General features: G+C 40.1%; 1 protein-coding gene across 9 annotated transcripts in view; it reads right to left on the minus strand.

The window, feature by feature from the left end:
- PHACTR1 (phosphatase and actin regulator 1) overlaps nt 1-16,993 on the minus strand; it is a 442,415-nt gene that overhangs the window by 17,065 nt on the left and 408,357 nt on the right. For all 9 annotated transcript variants that reach the window (XR_012799116.1, XM_075585688.1, XM_075585691.1 and 6 more), the window contains 3 exons: nt 9,607-9,830; nt 9,159-9,315; nt 2,050-2,105 (listed from right to left, as the gene is read on the minus strand). Coding sequence is in view for 8 of the 9 variants with exons in the window: in XM_075585688.1 (XP_075441803.1) it covers nt 2,050-2,105; nt 9,159-9,315; nt 9,607-9,830 (437 nt within the window). In the remaining variant the exon portion in view is untranslated. The remainder of the gene's footprint in view (nt 1-2,049; nt 2,106-9,158; nt 9,316-9,606; nt 9,831-16,993) is intronic.

Raw genomic sequence — 16,993 nt, forward strand, 5'->3', positions numbered from 1 at the left:
CATGTATGATTATATAATCGTGTATATGTTCTGTGGGTCTTTGGGAACTCTGGAAAGTAAAGTGAATGCTCATCACCTTATTAACATGGTTGAACAAAAAATGCTTGTGGCTCCAAGGTTTCTAAAAATATAATACATCTAGCGGATGACATATCAAAACTAATTTGTAAAAAATGTCAATTGCATCGTTCATTCTTTGTCTCTTTTCGTCAATGTATCAAAGTCTTTGCTGCAGTTTTTGCACTTGCCTTGTGATTTAGGGATTGTCAGTAAAAGGAATAAGGGAGAAGTTACATACTGCACAGTGTGTAATGAGATTGTGAGATCAAACTCTGTCTATGTACAGTATGACTTTTATACGGTTTATATTTGTAAAAATAAAAAAATCTATCATGTTGCGTAAACTTTTGTGATTGGAAAAGGAGTTTGGTGCGCTCGAAACCAACTAAGTTTATCTACCACAGCTGAGTACCCTGGGTAGTTAGAACGAATAAAAAGGTGGCTCAAGACATCAAAGGGCAAAGACTAAAGAAAAACTACCAGCGCAAAGAACATGTTCCAATAATAAAAGATTTATAATAGCAATAAGATGAAGAAAGCAGAAATAAGTGCCATATAGAAGAAACACTTGAGAATGCTAAGCAATAAGGTTAAAATTAGAACGATACAAGATTACCAGAGACTCCTTATATGCTGTAAGTGTAGCCGTTAGAGGGGCAACACTGTAGTAGTCCACAATAGAGGCAATGCTGATAGGGAAGGCACCCGCTGTCGGCTCGTCAGTGCAGGCAGCTCACATCTCCGCAGTAGGTTGTTAGGTCAGCTTGCCTGAGTAAGTGTCCACTCCACGTCTGGTTCCACTTGATACCGGATAATGAATGCTCCCGGTTGTCCGCTCTCGATTGGCACCGGTTAGGAAAAGCGCCCGCTCCCGGTATGATGTTTTTAGCGGTCACGTGGTTTCACAGTGGAAAGTTCACAAACTCACACTGGGACTGCAAGCATAGAATATTGCACCGCTCCACCTCATCTTCTAAGTGGTTTAGTGCAAAATAGCACCAAAAAGGAGCATCAATGGCAGTTCATTACTAATAGCAAAATATGAATATCGAATAAAAATGGATAAAAAAGCACACAATCTATTTCCTATCCAACGCGTTTCGTATCACAAAAGATACTTCATCAGGGAGTGATTGATTATGGAACAGTGTGCTATTTAAACCCAAAAGCAACTAGAAATGGGCCTGAAGTTGAGATTCAATTAGAACAACTCACATCCCATTGGTAGACCCATATAACAATTTAAACATCAGCTGTGATTCATTTGGAGTGAACATGCAACATCACACCCATCAAAAAAAATGTTTTAGGTTGACCACAGATTTATACAATTAGCTCAAAATTGTAGCTACACATTACTAAAATTATCATAGCAAGTTTTAGTGTACCCACGAAAGTCTGAAATGCCAAAAAGCAACATTAGAATCATATAGAGATATGTAGATACATTAAGGCCAATAAGGTTAGTCCTATTTGAACTTGAGAAAATGGTTAAAGACCAAATTATTTCTGTTACAAAGGAGCCAGTTTTAAACACACATATAGATATGGTTATAGAAGTGAAATAATCTCAAGATCTTCATTTAACCCCGTAGGGATCATGGTGTTCAAATGAAATATCCAGTTGCTTAGCATTCTCAAGTGTATCTTCTAGATGGCACGTATTTCTGCTTTCTTTATCTTATTGGTATTCTAAATCTTTTATTATTGGAACATGTTCTTTGCGCTGGTAGTTTTTCTGTAAACTTTTGTGACTAACAATTTGTGTCACATGTAGGAATCTCTCTAACATTTGATGCAAAAAGCAAGCAGGAACTGGAGCTAGATGTCAAACCAAGCTTCTATTGACACTTTACATTGAAATGACCCCTAACTTCTGCACCTAAAGTAACATCTAAGCAAATAGATATCACAGGTGTCAAGGCATAGCTAGTATCCCCTCCACACGACTATCAAACATAGTGTAAAAGTACATTCCCAATAACTTACGTTTAAGGATATTCCGCTGCTCCAATTCTTCTGCTGTTGGCCTTTGGCTCAGTCGTCTGCGAAGAAAGATCACAAGCTTTTGGACCATATTCGGCACCGAGTTTAATATAAGCCAATATAACAAACAGTTATTAATGTTCTGTGATATTTGTACTGCTACAGTATGTATGAAACCTGTGGCCAGTGCTTCTTACAGTCAGGGAAACATTAAGCAGAATTGTGACAGTTATTACAACACATTTAAAAAAAATAAAAATACAGTATAGCAAAAGGGTCATTTTCTTGAGTCACTTTGGCTGTGACCCATCCAAGTACATAAACTAGGCTGTGAAGATTACCTTGCATCATTTCCTTTGCTTGCATTTAACTTCCTGACTTTCACAAGTATCACTGCGACAGTATATCTTTAGCAACTTTGCAGATCTGTTCCAGCAGAGAATTAGAACACAAGGTGTAGAGATGACATAACGGGGCTGTGCAAAGACTTGTTAAGTGTCAATTTGCATAATAAATTATAAAGTATTCATATCAATGATGACCTTATTTATTAATCTCTTCAGCGCTGAAAATGTCTGATGGACATTAAAAAAAAAAAAAGTGTGTGTTATTACATGAAGTGTAAGAAAGAATTTAAGATTGTGATTACATGTAGTAAACACAGCCCTGACTCAACACACAGATCTTCGCTCAAACGCACAGCCTGTGGGCCTACTTGTAATTACTATTGCATTGTATCAGAAGCAGAGAAGTATGTGATACCCTCCACTGCTGCTAAATTAAGTCCACAAAGGAAACAAAAAAGGTTTGGAACACAAACAATCAATATCACAGGCACTTATAACAAATAGAACTAGGTGATCACAGGGCTGATGCAATATTTCTAAATCTACCAACAATCTCTTCCTCGGGTATTGCTATTGCATATGCAGAAGCAATAACAAAACCTTTAAGCACCGAAGAACATATTTTTGTATTTTTTATGTATTTGTGTGTGAAGGGTTATTTTCATTTTTTATGGACATTTTTTGACGCAACAGAAACCATTAAAGGGAACTGTAAGGAGAGCACCTAAGAGACTCCTGATACAATGTGGACTTGTACTGTAATTACTGCTTGAGAGAAGAGAGAATATTAGTGGTTAAATAGAACTGGAAGCTTAATACGTAGACAAACAAAAGGCGTCCTCAGCACTCAATGCAAAACCGGGAAACAAAAAGTAAAGGGAGGCTGCACACCGTTCCCTGGGTTTGCATTTTTGCACATACAGTATATACTTTTCTAGCGCTACTATTTTGTCCTCCTGGCTACCTACTTTGTGGATAAGTATTTTTCTTTTTGCTTATTTTTTCCGCTGTTGTCAAACTTTAAATAACCATTTCGTATTTTTTTGGGTCTGTTTTAGTAGAATCCAGTGTGATTTGTATATTTGTCTGTGGTAATTAAAGTTGGCTTTGACATTTGGTATTGTATATTTTGGGACTTTCCGTCCCTCTGTTATATCATTCCCAATTATTGAGTACCGAGGACGCCTTTTGTTACTTTGTGACATATGGAACTGGGGATTCCCTTTTGTCCTCTGCCACCATAATTATTCTTGATACTTATGAGTGGTGCTGTCAGTTTTTTTAATATTAATACTGTACGTAGATTGTTGCATCTTATAAAAGACAAAATCATTTTGCAGAGGTCATTCTGGATCAAATAAGAATGGGTACTAAATCTTCTACTTCAATTATTACCAGGGATTTGAAAGCAATTTCTGTTAAAGGCAAGACACATTATTGATATTTCCTCTCAGACTTTGAATCCTGGCTTTCCATCTTTCTGTCCTGTGACTCTCCCCCTGGGGGGACATCAGCCATCACACTGATGATCCCTCAGTCTCATGGCATCTCTCTCTGACCTTCACTAATGAACAAACTCCAGAACCCACAAGGATGGCCACTTCTAGATCCAGTCTTTACTAAAAATTGTTAGTTTCTGATTTCTCTATCTCCCCCTTCCTCCCTGAAAACAGTCTCATTCTCCACCACTTACTCTTCTCACAGTCCTCAAGAAAAGCAAGGGAAACAGGTAGGAGACAAGCACTCTACTAACCTCTTTGCTCTAGCATCTACCCTGACCTCTAACCTCTCTTCTTCTGAACCTGACAATTTTGTCAAAGCTTAGAACCGAATCATATCTTCCTCACTAAAGCTATACACCCCTTCTCTGCTCCGTCACACCTGTCCCTCCAACCTGCAGCTTTGGAAACATTTACAAACATGCATCTCTTGCACTTGCTCCTCTGAATGCTTCTGGAGGGAATCTCACATTCCTGTGTAAATGTTAGATTCCTCTCATCGTTCAAGCATGCAGTTGTCACGTCTATTCTCAACACCCTTCCCCTACCAACTACTGCCTTGTCTACCTCCTGCCTTTTGCTTACAAACGGCTTAAAATGTCCAGTCTTCTTCCACATGCTAAATGTTCTGGATTCTCATGCCCTCCTCGACCCCCTGTAACCTACATTTCCATGCATCTTATTCAACTGATTACCCTTACAAAGCAGACAATGATTTCCGTGAAGCTAAATCCCGAGGTCATTTCTCCCTGTCTATACCGCTTGATCTTTCTGCAGCTTTTGATACTTTTGACCACTCTTCTCCTTCAAATTGCACACTCTCTGTATTTGTAAATGAGCACTATTCTGGTTCTCTTCATACATCTACCCCTGCTCTTTTTCTCTCGTTTGCCAACAGGTCTTCTTCCTTGGTTGGTACCTTAGAGCTTTGTTCTGGGACATCTCCTTTTCTCTGTACATATGATCACTTGGTGACCTTATCAACTCCTTTGGCTTCAGGTATCACCTGTATGCAGATACTCGAGATATATCGATCCATCCCTAACATTACACCTATATCCAATCACAAGTGTCTGATTGTTAACTGTATTCTACTGGATGGGGCCCTGCCGCCTCAAACTTGAAAAGTCCATGACTGAGCTCTTCATATTTCCTCCTTAAACTGGTGCAATATCTAATTTCTCCGTCACAGTAAGTGGAACCAGATTGGCTAGCTGTGACATTTGACGTCTCCCTCTTTCTCCATTCTGGAGTTAAAACATGTCTCTTCCTCCTCCGTAACAATGTTAAAATCTGCCCTTTTCTCTGTCACTGTAATGATAAAACTCTAATGTATGCGCTCATTCTCTACCATTTTGATTATTGTAACCTACTAATAACATGCCTTACAACTTTCTCCCTTACAGTCTATCCAAAGTTCTACAGCTAGAATCATTTCACCGTCTCCCAGAACAGTGTGCTCATCTCCTCCTTAAATTGCTCATTCCTGGTTTCCCATCAAATTCTGTATCACCTACAAAGTTCTCATCACTTTCCAGGCTCTAAACTTGTTTTCCCCTTTCTACATCTTAGCTTTTATTTCTTGCTATACCGCTGCTCATCTCCTGTGCTCTGCTATTAAGTATCTCCTTTCCACCACTTTCACCTTACTGCTCTTTCTCACCTAAAACCTTATTCCCATCTTTATTTTGTTTTACAACACGAATGGTACCGCAGGCCATCGGGGACCACCAGGGGACCCCCGGATGCCCGTGCGACCACCTGTGAACCCCCGCCGGCCCCTGGTATTAATCCTGTGTATAAAAAAATAAATTATGGTTTTATGTGGGGGCACAAGGGGTGGGTGGGTTGTGTATTGGTGTTTATTACATATTGTAATGGTTAGTGTTGGCCTAGGAGGGGGGAAAGAGGTCTGTTGTGTGTATTTTTGTTTATTGTGGGTAGCGGTGGTGGGTGAAGGGGGTAGTAGCCCCAAGGATGGGTGTTTAGGCCTACCGGGTGTGTAGCGGGAGGGTTTACATACATATATATATAGTTACATAGTAGATGAGGTTGAAAAAAGATGTAGGTCCATCAAGTTCAACCTATACTAAATTTAGACAACAGATACTTTATCCTATATCTATACTTACTTATTGATCCAGAGGAAGGATAACAAAAAACCCCAGTGTCATATCATCCAATGATATCTCATAAGGGAAAAAATAAATTCCTTCCTGACTCCAAGAATTGGCAATCGGATTAATCCTTGGATCAACATCCTTCCCATGTATACTTATTTGGTATATCCCTGAATACCTTTCCCATCTAAAAAGATGTCCAACCTTTTTTTGAACAAATCTATTGTATCTGCCATCACAGTCTCCATGGGTAATGAATTCCACATTTTAACTGCCCGTACTGTAAAGAACCCTTTCCTTTGTTGCTGGTGAAATCTCCTTTCCTCCAACCTTAAGGGATGGCCCCGAGTCCTTTGTACTGCCCGTGGGATGAATAGTTATTTTGAAAGCTCCTTGTATTGTCCTCGAATACATTTGTATATAGTTATCATATCCCCTCTTAGACGCCTCTTTTCTAATGTAAATAAATCTAATTTAGCTAGCCTCTCCTGATAAGTTAGATTATTCATCCCCTTTATTAATTTGGTGGCTCTTCTCTGCACTTTCTCTAGTTCCATAATGTATTTTCTTAGGATTGGTGCCCAAAATTGTACTCCATATTCAAGGTGTGGTCTTACTAATGCTTTGTAAAGGGGCATAATTATGTTTACTTCCCTTCCATCCATTGTCCGTTTGATGCAAGAGAAGATCTTGTTTGCCTTTGCAGCTACTGCATGACTTTGGGCACTATTGCTAAGCCTGCTGTCTACAAGCACTCCTAAATCCTTCTCCATCAAGGATTCCCTGAATTTATCCCCATTTAATTTGTAAGTCGCCTTTTTATTCTTGCATCCCAAATGCATAACCTTACATTTATCTGTATTAAACCTCATCTGCCATTTACCTGCCCACGTTTCCAGTCTCTCCAAGTCCTTCTGAAGAGAAATTACATCCTGCTATGATTATATCACCTTACACAATTTAGTATCATCAGCATAGATGGAGACTTTGCTCTCGATCCCAACCTCAAGGTCATTAATAAACAAGTTAAAAAGCAGGGGTCCCAGTACCGATCCCTGAGGTACTCCACTCACGACTTTAGCCCAACCTGAAAAAGTTCCATTTATGACAACCCTCTGTTGTCTGTCCTTTAACCAGTTTTCAATCCAGGCGCATATATTATTACTGAGTACAATTTTCTTTATTTTGTACACCAACCTCTTGTGTGAAACCGTATCAAAAGCCTTTGCAAAATCTAAGTAGACCACATCAACTGCATTACCCTGGTCTAAATTCCTACTTACCTCCTCAAAGAAACAAATAAGGTTAGTTTTGCATGATCTATCCTTCATAAATCCATGCTGACTATTAGTAATAATTTTGTTTTCCATGAGGTATTCCTGAATATTATCCCGTATTAAACCTTCAAGTAGTTTCCCCACTATTGAAGTCAGGCTTACAGGTCTGTAATTTCCCGGTTGTGATCTAGCTTCCTTTTTAAATATAGGCACCACATCTGCTTTACGCCAATCTTGTGGTACTGAGCCTGTGTAAATGGAGTCCTTGACTATTAAATATAATGGTTTGGCTAAATTAAATATAATGGTTAACCCCTTCATTACTTTAGCGGTATTAACGGCTAAGGTAATGAAGGGGTTTAGTCCACCTGCTCTCCCCCCGCAAGGCCTAAACACCCAACAAGGGCCAAATACCACCTTCACCCACCCCTGCTACCCACAATAAGCATGGTGCTGGTGGTTAACACCTTCATTGCCTTAGCTGTTAGCCGCTAACGTAATTAAGTTGCCTGTAAATGTATTTTTCATGCATCTGATTCATGCCGGGGGGCCTCCGGTGGTGATATTAATCGATATCAGCTCCAGAGTCTCCCAGCATCAGTGCAATGCAGGAAACATGCATTTTATTTTCTAAGTGCCGTCTCGCCACTTATCGGCAGCTTCTCACCGCCTTCTTGACAACTTTTTCTGGCGGGACGATTTGGAGAGGAAATCTCAATTCTAGAGCGGCGATCAGCCTCGATAAGCTTATCGGGGCAACTAGAATTGAGCGTGTTTGAGAAACTGGCGATATGTGGCTTATCGCTGCGCGTTTGGCGTTTTTTTTTTTCTCTGCAAAAAACCCCGGCAATTTTTTCTCTTATCGCTGGCTTATCAGGGTTTAGTGAATCGCTGTAGGCTTTTTTTGGCGATAAGCTGGCGATAAGGGGCTTATCGCTGTTTATAGCATGAGGCCCAAAGTCTGAAAACATACTGTACCTTTTATATGAAGTTTTTCCAATAGCTTGGACTTGTGACCATTGCTCCTGTAGCACTAACCAATCTATGCAGAGTAGATTGTTGACATTATATAAATAAAAATATACATACAGATGCAGCAACTTGTATCTCTAACCTGCTGCAACACGTGCTTAGAACCGCAAACCAAAAGTCGAGCGTTCGCGGCACAGTGCTTGGCAGGGGGAATGGCCCACCAGGATTAACACAGCGGGGGTCCCTGCTTCTGAATGGGACTCTCGCTGTGTGAATCCTAACAGGGCTGCATCAGTCTGTAAGAGACGCACAGTGGGAGTAAAGAGAATCAGTCACTCTCCCTGCACACCTCCATCGTGCAGCTTTTATTTTAACATATTTTTTAAGCGGGGGTCTCCAGAGCTTAACGCATTAATTTCATCCCCGGGAACCCCTTGCTTCCCGAGTTCAAGGCCCCGGTATGGGGTGCCGGTATCTCCCTGCATGTTTAATTCTCCAGCGTCACGCAACTGGGACATTTAAACAAGGCCGAGATACCGGCACCCCATACCGGGGCTTGTAACTCGTGAAGCAGGGGGTGCCCAGGGCTGAAATGAATGCGGTTCAGCTTCGGAGACCCCCTGCTTCAATACTATGTTATTAAAATAAAAGCCGAGCGATCGCCTGTAAGGTGTGTGCAGGCGTCTCTTACAGACTGATGCAGACCGGTAGGCTTCATGCAGCGGGTCCCATTCAGAAGCAGGGACCCCCGCTGTGTTACTCCTGATGGGCCATTAGTCTTGTTTTGGGGATTCCGCGAGCAGGCGGGTGCCAGTACCGTGCCATTGCCGGATTCCGTGCCGACTACGCGACAAACGATCTCGCTGCATCTCTACATATTCTAAAGATTATGCTTACCTTGTAAGCTTGGTCCCAATCTGATGCCTCATTTCAAGCCTTTCCTCATCTGTCTGTACGGGGAGGATGTTTTTTTCTTCAAGCTCTCGCTTAGAGGGTCTGTTGCTTAACTTGATTGCCAAAGTATCCTTCCTGATGACCTTAAATGCCAGAGAACCTATGAAAACAAGAAAACAAAGTCTTAAAGGAGAGGTCAAGGTCGTACTTGTTTGTAAATCATGCACATAAGCATGTTATCTACACAGGAGAAACAGAAGGCTTTGGAGGGAAACATTATATAATAGGCATACAAATAGTAGTCAAGAGTAGACACAGACGCATCAACCAGAGTTATAGCTTCTGAATATAGGGAGCTATGGTGATACAAAGTTTCATTTGCATGTTTGGAACATAACCCTCTATTAAGAATCAATTCTAAAAGTCCAAAAATAGAGGCACATAAACCTACTTGTGTATAGTGATCCATCATCATCATCATCATCTTCATCCTCATCTTCCTCGTCATCCTCCTCTTCATCCCTGGAGTAGAGGCATGAAGAGTCTTCATAGCTTGCCTCATGAGGTACGTTTTCCTTATCATCTTCACATTCAATAACAACGGTTGGCACTTGTCTCATGTCGGTATAGCAGTGTCCTGCTTTCGAGATGATGTCCCCACCATGCAAGCCAGAGCTAAAAAAAATAAATACATAAAAGTAACGCACTTGTCAAGACAACAGAATGGTGAACCTTAACATGATATTCTCTCTGTATTATAAAGTAAAATAATAATATGTTATGTTTGTCAATGAATGTGGAAGCTGCATTATCTTAATTTAGATATACATTTAGAATATCAAGAGAAGTGGGCACCAAATCATCTCTAAGTGGTGAAGATTCCAATAAATACTTAATGCAAGTAGAGATCTAGATATATAGATATAGATCTGGCCTCTCGCTATTCTAGTGTTTGTAATGGAAAAGAGATCATGATGTCAGAAGTGCCATGTACTGCACTCAACTGTGTTACCTTTAAGCACTGAGATGAATGGGCCTTATCTCCATAGAGACATTCTGCATGCAGGAGTCTGCTAAGACTACATTTGAAAAATGCTTCTTTTCTACTTCCAATTTCAAATGGTTTGTACAGTATGGGAAATAAATTGGCGATACCTACTTCCCATTCTGCCTGTTATTTGCTCACTGGCGTTTCATGAGAATACTAAAAGGCATTGCTTGCTTGGCCAAAGATGAGCGAGATTAATAATGTGCATGTTAAATATGTTATAAAGCAAAGTGCATCATAATACTACTGCAATGTTTTTTGATATGGCTAAACCTAGTTGTTCTGTGTGCCCTTTGATACCAATACAGTTTCGGCCTTTCACATTAGTTTGACGAACACTGATGTTCTGTTCTAGAACATACCGGATAAAGACATGTTTTGCATCAATAGTGAGTCTCGCTAAAGCAAAATTATCATCTTATTCTTTACCATGTAAACCACTTTCCAGCGCCTTATCACTTTAACCATCTTTAGTGGGTTTACAAAACAGCTCTCAGAAAAGGCAGCCATTAAGCTGGAATTCACAAAGCTATGCTAAGGGGAATAGGAGCTCGATCTATTGGCTTGAATAGCTGTTAACACAGGATTGAGCTCCTGTACCTCATATCGGAGCTTAGTGAATCTCCTCCTATGTGACAACGGGATCCCAAGAATGGGCTTTGAGGCTGTGGAACATGGAGTCTGAAGAAAGTAATGATTTGACCCATCAATAAAAATATGGCAATATACAGTAATTAGTTTGTAAAGTAACAGCTTATGAGACCTTACCTCCAGATGGAGGTACTAAAGGTGGGAATTAAAGATAACCAAAAGAACTCAGCACCTAATCAGGGATATAAAAATCAACTTTTCTTTATTAGTCGCAAACCAATTGCATAATCCCACAATGAATGCTGGGAGAGAACAAAAAACGAAATAGCCCAGAGGAAGAAACGCATTGGGCTTTCTCAAGGGCTATGCAAAATACCATGGGGTAGATCCATAGTGCTTCGTTAGTGACTTAAGACCTTCAATTCAATCAACGTCTCATTAAGTGCTAACGGGTGTCTTCAAAACGCAGTAACGACGCAGTGTTAAGTGGTGTTTTCAGCCATAACAAGCCCTTGCGTTACTATAACAGATGTTAGTGCTAATGAGATGCAAAAGAGGAATTCCCTGTAACAACGCATATCCCCAGAGCTCCGTTATAGTTAATACAGTGATTTCATGTTACGTTAGCTCTTTTACAGGGTCTGGATAAGTGTAAGACCACAGTTAGGTTTGATTTAATGATCATATTACTTACAGGGTTCTTTTCCTCTCCCGTTGTCCCCATTTATTTTGTTTACTTCCATTAAACACTTATTCAGGGTTTTTATGGTAGTAATGCCACCTTTGGGTAAGACAGGCTTAACGCCATGTTATTTGAAGTTAGCGCGAGGCAGTGCTAACTTAACATGGCGTTAAGCCTGTACTAATGAGATCACTAACAGGTGTTGTTTTTGCATATATTTAGCTTTATGAATACCCTGAGGAAAACGAACGGACGTTACGTATTTAGGTAACCTTATCTTATTAGCACAGATTTAACACAACTCTGTGGATGTACCCCAAAGTCCCTTTACTTCTTTATATATCCATGTAATAAGCATCAGCCAATCCTGAAAGGGGCTTAAAAAAAAACTTTGCAACACAATACAAAAACTTAATACAAATGTACAAATTATCCATAAATATATACAATACATAATAGGAAGCCATTAGCAATAACACTCCACTCAAAAAATACGTTGTCAATTTTTTTCACTATTCAGACCTCATCGTTTCAATGTATCCAAGACTGTTGTCCACTAAGCTTCCCTATATATTCCCGTCTTTTTAATCTATTTCCCCCCCTGGGGCCCATCTTCACTAGTTCAATCATTGTAAATAATAAATAGGTTGTTTTATTCCCTGTGTGTTTATTCACTACATTGCTGCTGCAGCAGAGGATCATATTTTCTTATCGACTGCATGTATGTGCTCATAAATTTGTTGTCTAAAGCAGTGTATAGTACGTCCTATATATTTCATACCACACTTGCAATTAACTTCATAAACTACATATGTTGATCGACAATTTCCAAATTAAAATAATTTTTTTTAGTGGAGTGTTTTGTAATAACCTCCTTTAAGTACTATATATATTTTTTTACCATTTGTATTACATTTCGTGTATTGCCAAGATTTTTAGGCACGATTCCAGGATTGGCTGATGCCCATCACTTGGTTTAAATTAAGGGTATATAAGTAAAAGGGACTCATGGCGTTTTTCAGATCCATTCAGAAAATGCCTTTGCTGTTAAAGGAATGATGAAATATTGATTGTTGTGTGTGTTCGCTGAAGGAGAAACGCGTTGGGCTGTCCTTTTTTTATTATCTCCCAGCATTGATTGTTGTGACATTATGCGACTGTGGTTTTGCAATAATCATGTTTATTTTTATATCACTGACTTGGTGCTGAGTTCTGGTTCTCTCTTCTGTTATTAACCAACAAGGGTTATCTATGAACACTCGGGTACATTTCAAGGAATTTCCTGGAGCACCCTCTACCCAGTGTCTTTTTGTTCTACTAAAAAGGTATTTCTAACATTAGTGAGATATCATTAGTCAGCAACTCATTCAACATGACGTTAAGATATTCTCTGTTCTGATATTTTAAGAGCCCTAGGAGGTAGAAGGAATGCTCCAAGTAGAAGTTGCATTAAAGACCAGATGGACATGGGGAGTTCTGAAAACTGTTCCAACAGAAGACGGAACCATTGTTGTAATGTTCAGAAGAAAGCTTAGCTTCGTGTCTCTTTACTGAAAAATAACTTCTACAGTAGATGTCATACTTATGGGTAGAATACTGAGGGGGCAATGCATTAATGCAACAGTGATGCACATCCGGGGTAAAAACAAAAAACGGCACCAGAGGAATTAAACAATATATCGTATTGACTTCAATAGGATTTTTATTTGATACATAGTGAAGATGTTTTTGCCCCAGAATTGTAACTTTGTTTTCAGACATATGCCCATAACTCATGAAGAGTCCAACCATTACAAAAGACATGCATCGCTGCTGCTCTTTTCTGCACTCCAGCGGGGGGCGAAATCATTAGCTGTATCTATTGAAATCTCTTTGAAGGGTTATTAGAGGGTTTTCTTCTTGCTGAACTATTTCCGAAGACTGAAGAGCCAGTATGTTATCATACCTGCAGTGCCCAGAATGTGTTGTGCAAATCACTGTTAATTGTCTACCAAGGCAGAATTCAGAAGTTCCGTACTTAGGTCTGCGGTGACTATGGAATAAATGTCGGTGAAGCCGTTTTCATATCTGAGTGCAGTTACATTTTATACTTGTAGTATATAGAATCTTACATTGTAGTTTACCACGTTAGTGATGGCAAATAGCCTGATAGATGGCACTACTTATTATTAAAATAAAGGGTGATCTTATGCAAAGAACACAAAAGTAGTCCACGCAAACTCTAAATATATGTGACCATTTAAATGAGCCGGAAAATGTCTTTTAGGCTTTGTACCGTTTTGTATATCTGTCCCAATTCTTCATAGCAAACAGCTTTTTAAATAGAAAACAAACACGTGAGTCCATATTCCCCAAGAAGTGCTATTCCATAAGACACCATCTGCCGCTGGAAGACATCTTATTTCCTACTCACATGAATTGGTCATAAGGTGTCGTATGTTGTCTTTCCTGGGCAGACCCAAATTATTCACACAGCTGTAAAGTATGTCCAAGGAATATTCCAACACAATTTGAGCAATTAGCAGAAAATGGGTAGAAGAAACGGCAAAGCCAATAAGTGCTCAGTTGGAATCCACTTTGTGCCAGGATAGCAATTTGTGGCCTGAGCACTTAGGGAGATAAATGAAGATTCATTCCAGAACAATGATAGGAGTATACAGCTTGATTTGTCATCTCAACTGGGAATTACTGAAAAGCCATGCTAATAATGATACTGTATGTATTTCAGACTGTTACAGCTTGTCACATTGAATGGAAACAGTGTTGAAATAGGTAAGAACCTTTTTATCCAGTGGCGTAGCTAGATATGCGCATGCCCCACGGCAAAAAAAAAATTCAGGGGCCCATTATAAGCTCTCTCCCCCTCTTCCAGCTCTCAGATCCCCCTTCCTCCTCTATGCCTACCTGTGGGACAAGGTGGTGATAGAGGCAGGCGGGGGGAGATGATGGTACGCGGCGGCGGGCCGCCAGTGTTAAGCAGAAGAGCAGCCGGCAGAGAAGTTAGGAGTTGGACGGAGGCAGAGCAGGACGGCCAGGGAGGAGCAAGCTGTAGCAGCAAAGACACCGGAAGTAAGAAAGAATTTCGGGTCGGACCGCTGGTGCGCGCTCCTCCCCAGCAGTCCTGCTCTGCTTCCGTGCAACTCCTAACTCCTCTGCCAGCTGCTCTTCTACTTAACGCTGGCGGCCTGATGCCGCCATGTACCATCATCTCTCCCAGCATTCCTCTAACTGGGGGAGAAAAGAGACAGATGGGACACAAACAGGGGGGGGGGGGGGAGAGCAGGCCCCCGGGCTTTGCCCGGGCTATACAGTAGCTACACCTCTGTTTCTATCATTTTGTAACCTGAACAATGCAGCTGTGTTTATACACGCAAAGCCACTTTGTCAGCTGGTTAGTATTTTGAATATATGTGGCAGACAAGATTTTATTACGATGAAATATTAGAGGTTACATTAGAGCGGTTTAAAGATTAGGAGAAAGTGCAAATTCTGGTCACACATTTTCCCCTAGCACCCAACATGAACAGGCTAAGATATTATAAGTGCCTATGCATACAGTATTTATATATTTGGTTACTAATGTAAACTTACAGCATCTACCACAGTTGGCAACAGTTCAAAACCTTTTGTCTGGATTCAAATATATTAATGGAATAATGATCCAGAGATACTCAATATGATTCATATATGTTTACAAATCTGGGAATGTGTGGAAATCTACAGATAACAATTACTAAACATTGCATGCATTCCTGGCCAGAATCCATTGGCATCACAAACCAGACATATCAACTATTGTAGGTTTGGGCCACCCTGGATTAGATTTGTGAAATGTACCGTATCGGAGCTGAATGAAATGGAAGCTCTTCATTTATGCTAACCTCACAATAGATGCCCTGTAATGTGCACCAGGTTTGCTACATATTATTGATGAAGAGACCTTTGCCAGCTGGAAAGCTTTTCCACAAGACAACATTGTACTATTGATATGTTGGTCCATTAAAAAGATATTGCGGCCCATAAAGTAATATATAAAGAAATTACAACAAAAAAGCCATAATACGATAAACGACTACACAGATAAATGAAAGTGTGGTTTATTCACAGCATGAATGTTTGTGACACAGAATGTTAAAACCTGTGCTATTAAAGGTATTAGCAAGGTATTGCTTTACACTCCATTGCAAGCCACCCAGGCAGACAAGGAGTTAAAGACTGGTGAAATATTAATTGTTGTGTGTATTAGCTGAAATCTCACTGTATTGTACAACATAAGAAAAATCCCTACTCGACTTTTTAATTGTATACATTTAAAAACATGTTTCCGTTATGTTTTTTTTTAATGTCTTTGCTTTTTTTTTTCTGTCCTAATGTCATCGTCGTATGATTGGAACAATTCAGCTGACTCTTTATTTCTACAAATAGTTGCAGGCAGGGAAAAGTGCAATTGGTCAGGGGCTTCATAAAAAGAAGTGCTGACACAAAAACCAATCACATCTAATTCACCCATGTGATAACACACTGGCAATGTGACAAATGAATATAAGGCATCATGATTGCTCCATAATTCAAAGCTCCATACTATAGTTCTCTAAACTCCTCTTGAAATCCTGGGAAATTGCTGAATAACACTAAGGCAGCAAAAGTATAATATAAAATGTCCCATCACAGAAATCATTTTCAGTGATAAAAGGGTCTGTGACACACACAAACAGCACAGCTAGGCTAGTTTCATACAATATGAATATTATTGTGAAGGCCCCTTTCCTGTTCAGTGACACCGATATTTTTATATAAACCATGGTTAAATGTTGGGGGTTGTATTTCTGGATATATTAGTGACTTGTATATCTCTTCAAACACTCCTTTTATAGAAAACTTGGAGTGATTCCCAAAAAATTAACACACCAAAAAAACCTGGGACATAAGCCAATTGGGAAAAGCAGTGTAGGGGTGTTCAGATTTGTGCTCAGGTATCTTTCTACGTATTGTAATAAGTCACTTGATACTTTAGAAAAATGAGTGTCTCTCACCTGCTCCATAATTGTATTGTAGATTAGGCATAAATTCAACCGTTTTAAACCTAACGTTGAGATATTCATCCTATATTTACAGTTACATTGATCCAGAGCAGTGGTTCCCAACCTTTTTTTTCATCGTGACCCGTGCTATAAAATATTTGTTCTCTTTATCCCCTATAACAGGAAGTGTGGGGTGCAAAGAATAGTGCGTCATGCTAGTGAAAACAATTTAGTGTCATGCCAGTGAAACAGTCTCCCTCTTCCCACATATATCACTTTCTCCACATCCTCCCCCTGTTTCACTCCCACCCCTCCCCCACATCCCCCCCTCTGTTTCTCTCCCACCCCTCCTCTCCCCCACATCCTCCCCCTCTGTTTCTCTCCCCCACATCCTCCCCTTGCTCTCCCCTTCATCCCATTCTCATGACAGCCAGCTCCCCTTACCTCCTACACCAAGTCAGCGGATGGAAGGAGGGTGGCAGGTCAGAGGGTGGAG

This window comes from Ascaphus truei, chromosome 2 (genome assembly GCF_040206685.1).
Source record: "Ascaphus truei isolate aAscTru1 chromosome 2, aAscTru1.hap1, whole genome shotgun sequence".
Classification (NCBI taxonomy): domain Eukaryota; kingdom Metazoa; phylum Chordata; class Amphibia; order Anura; family Ascaphidae; genus Ascaphus; species Ascaphus truei.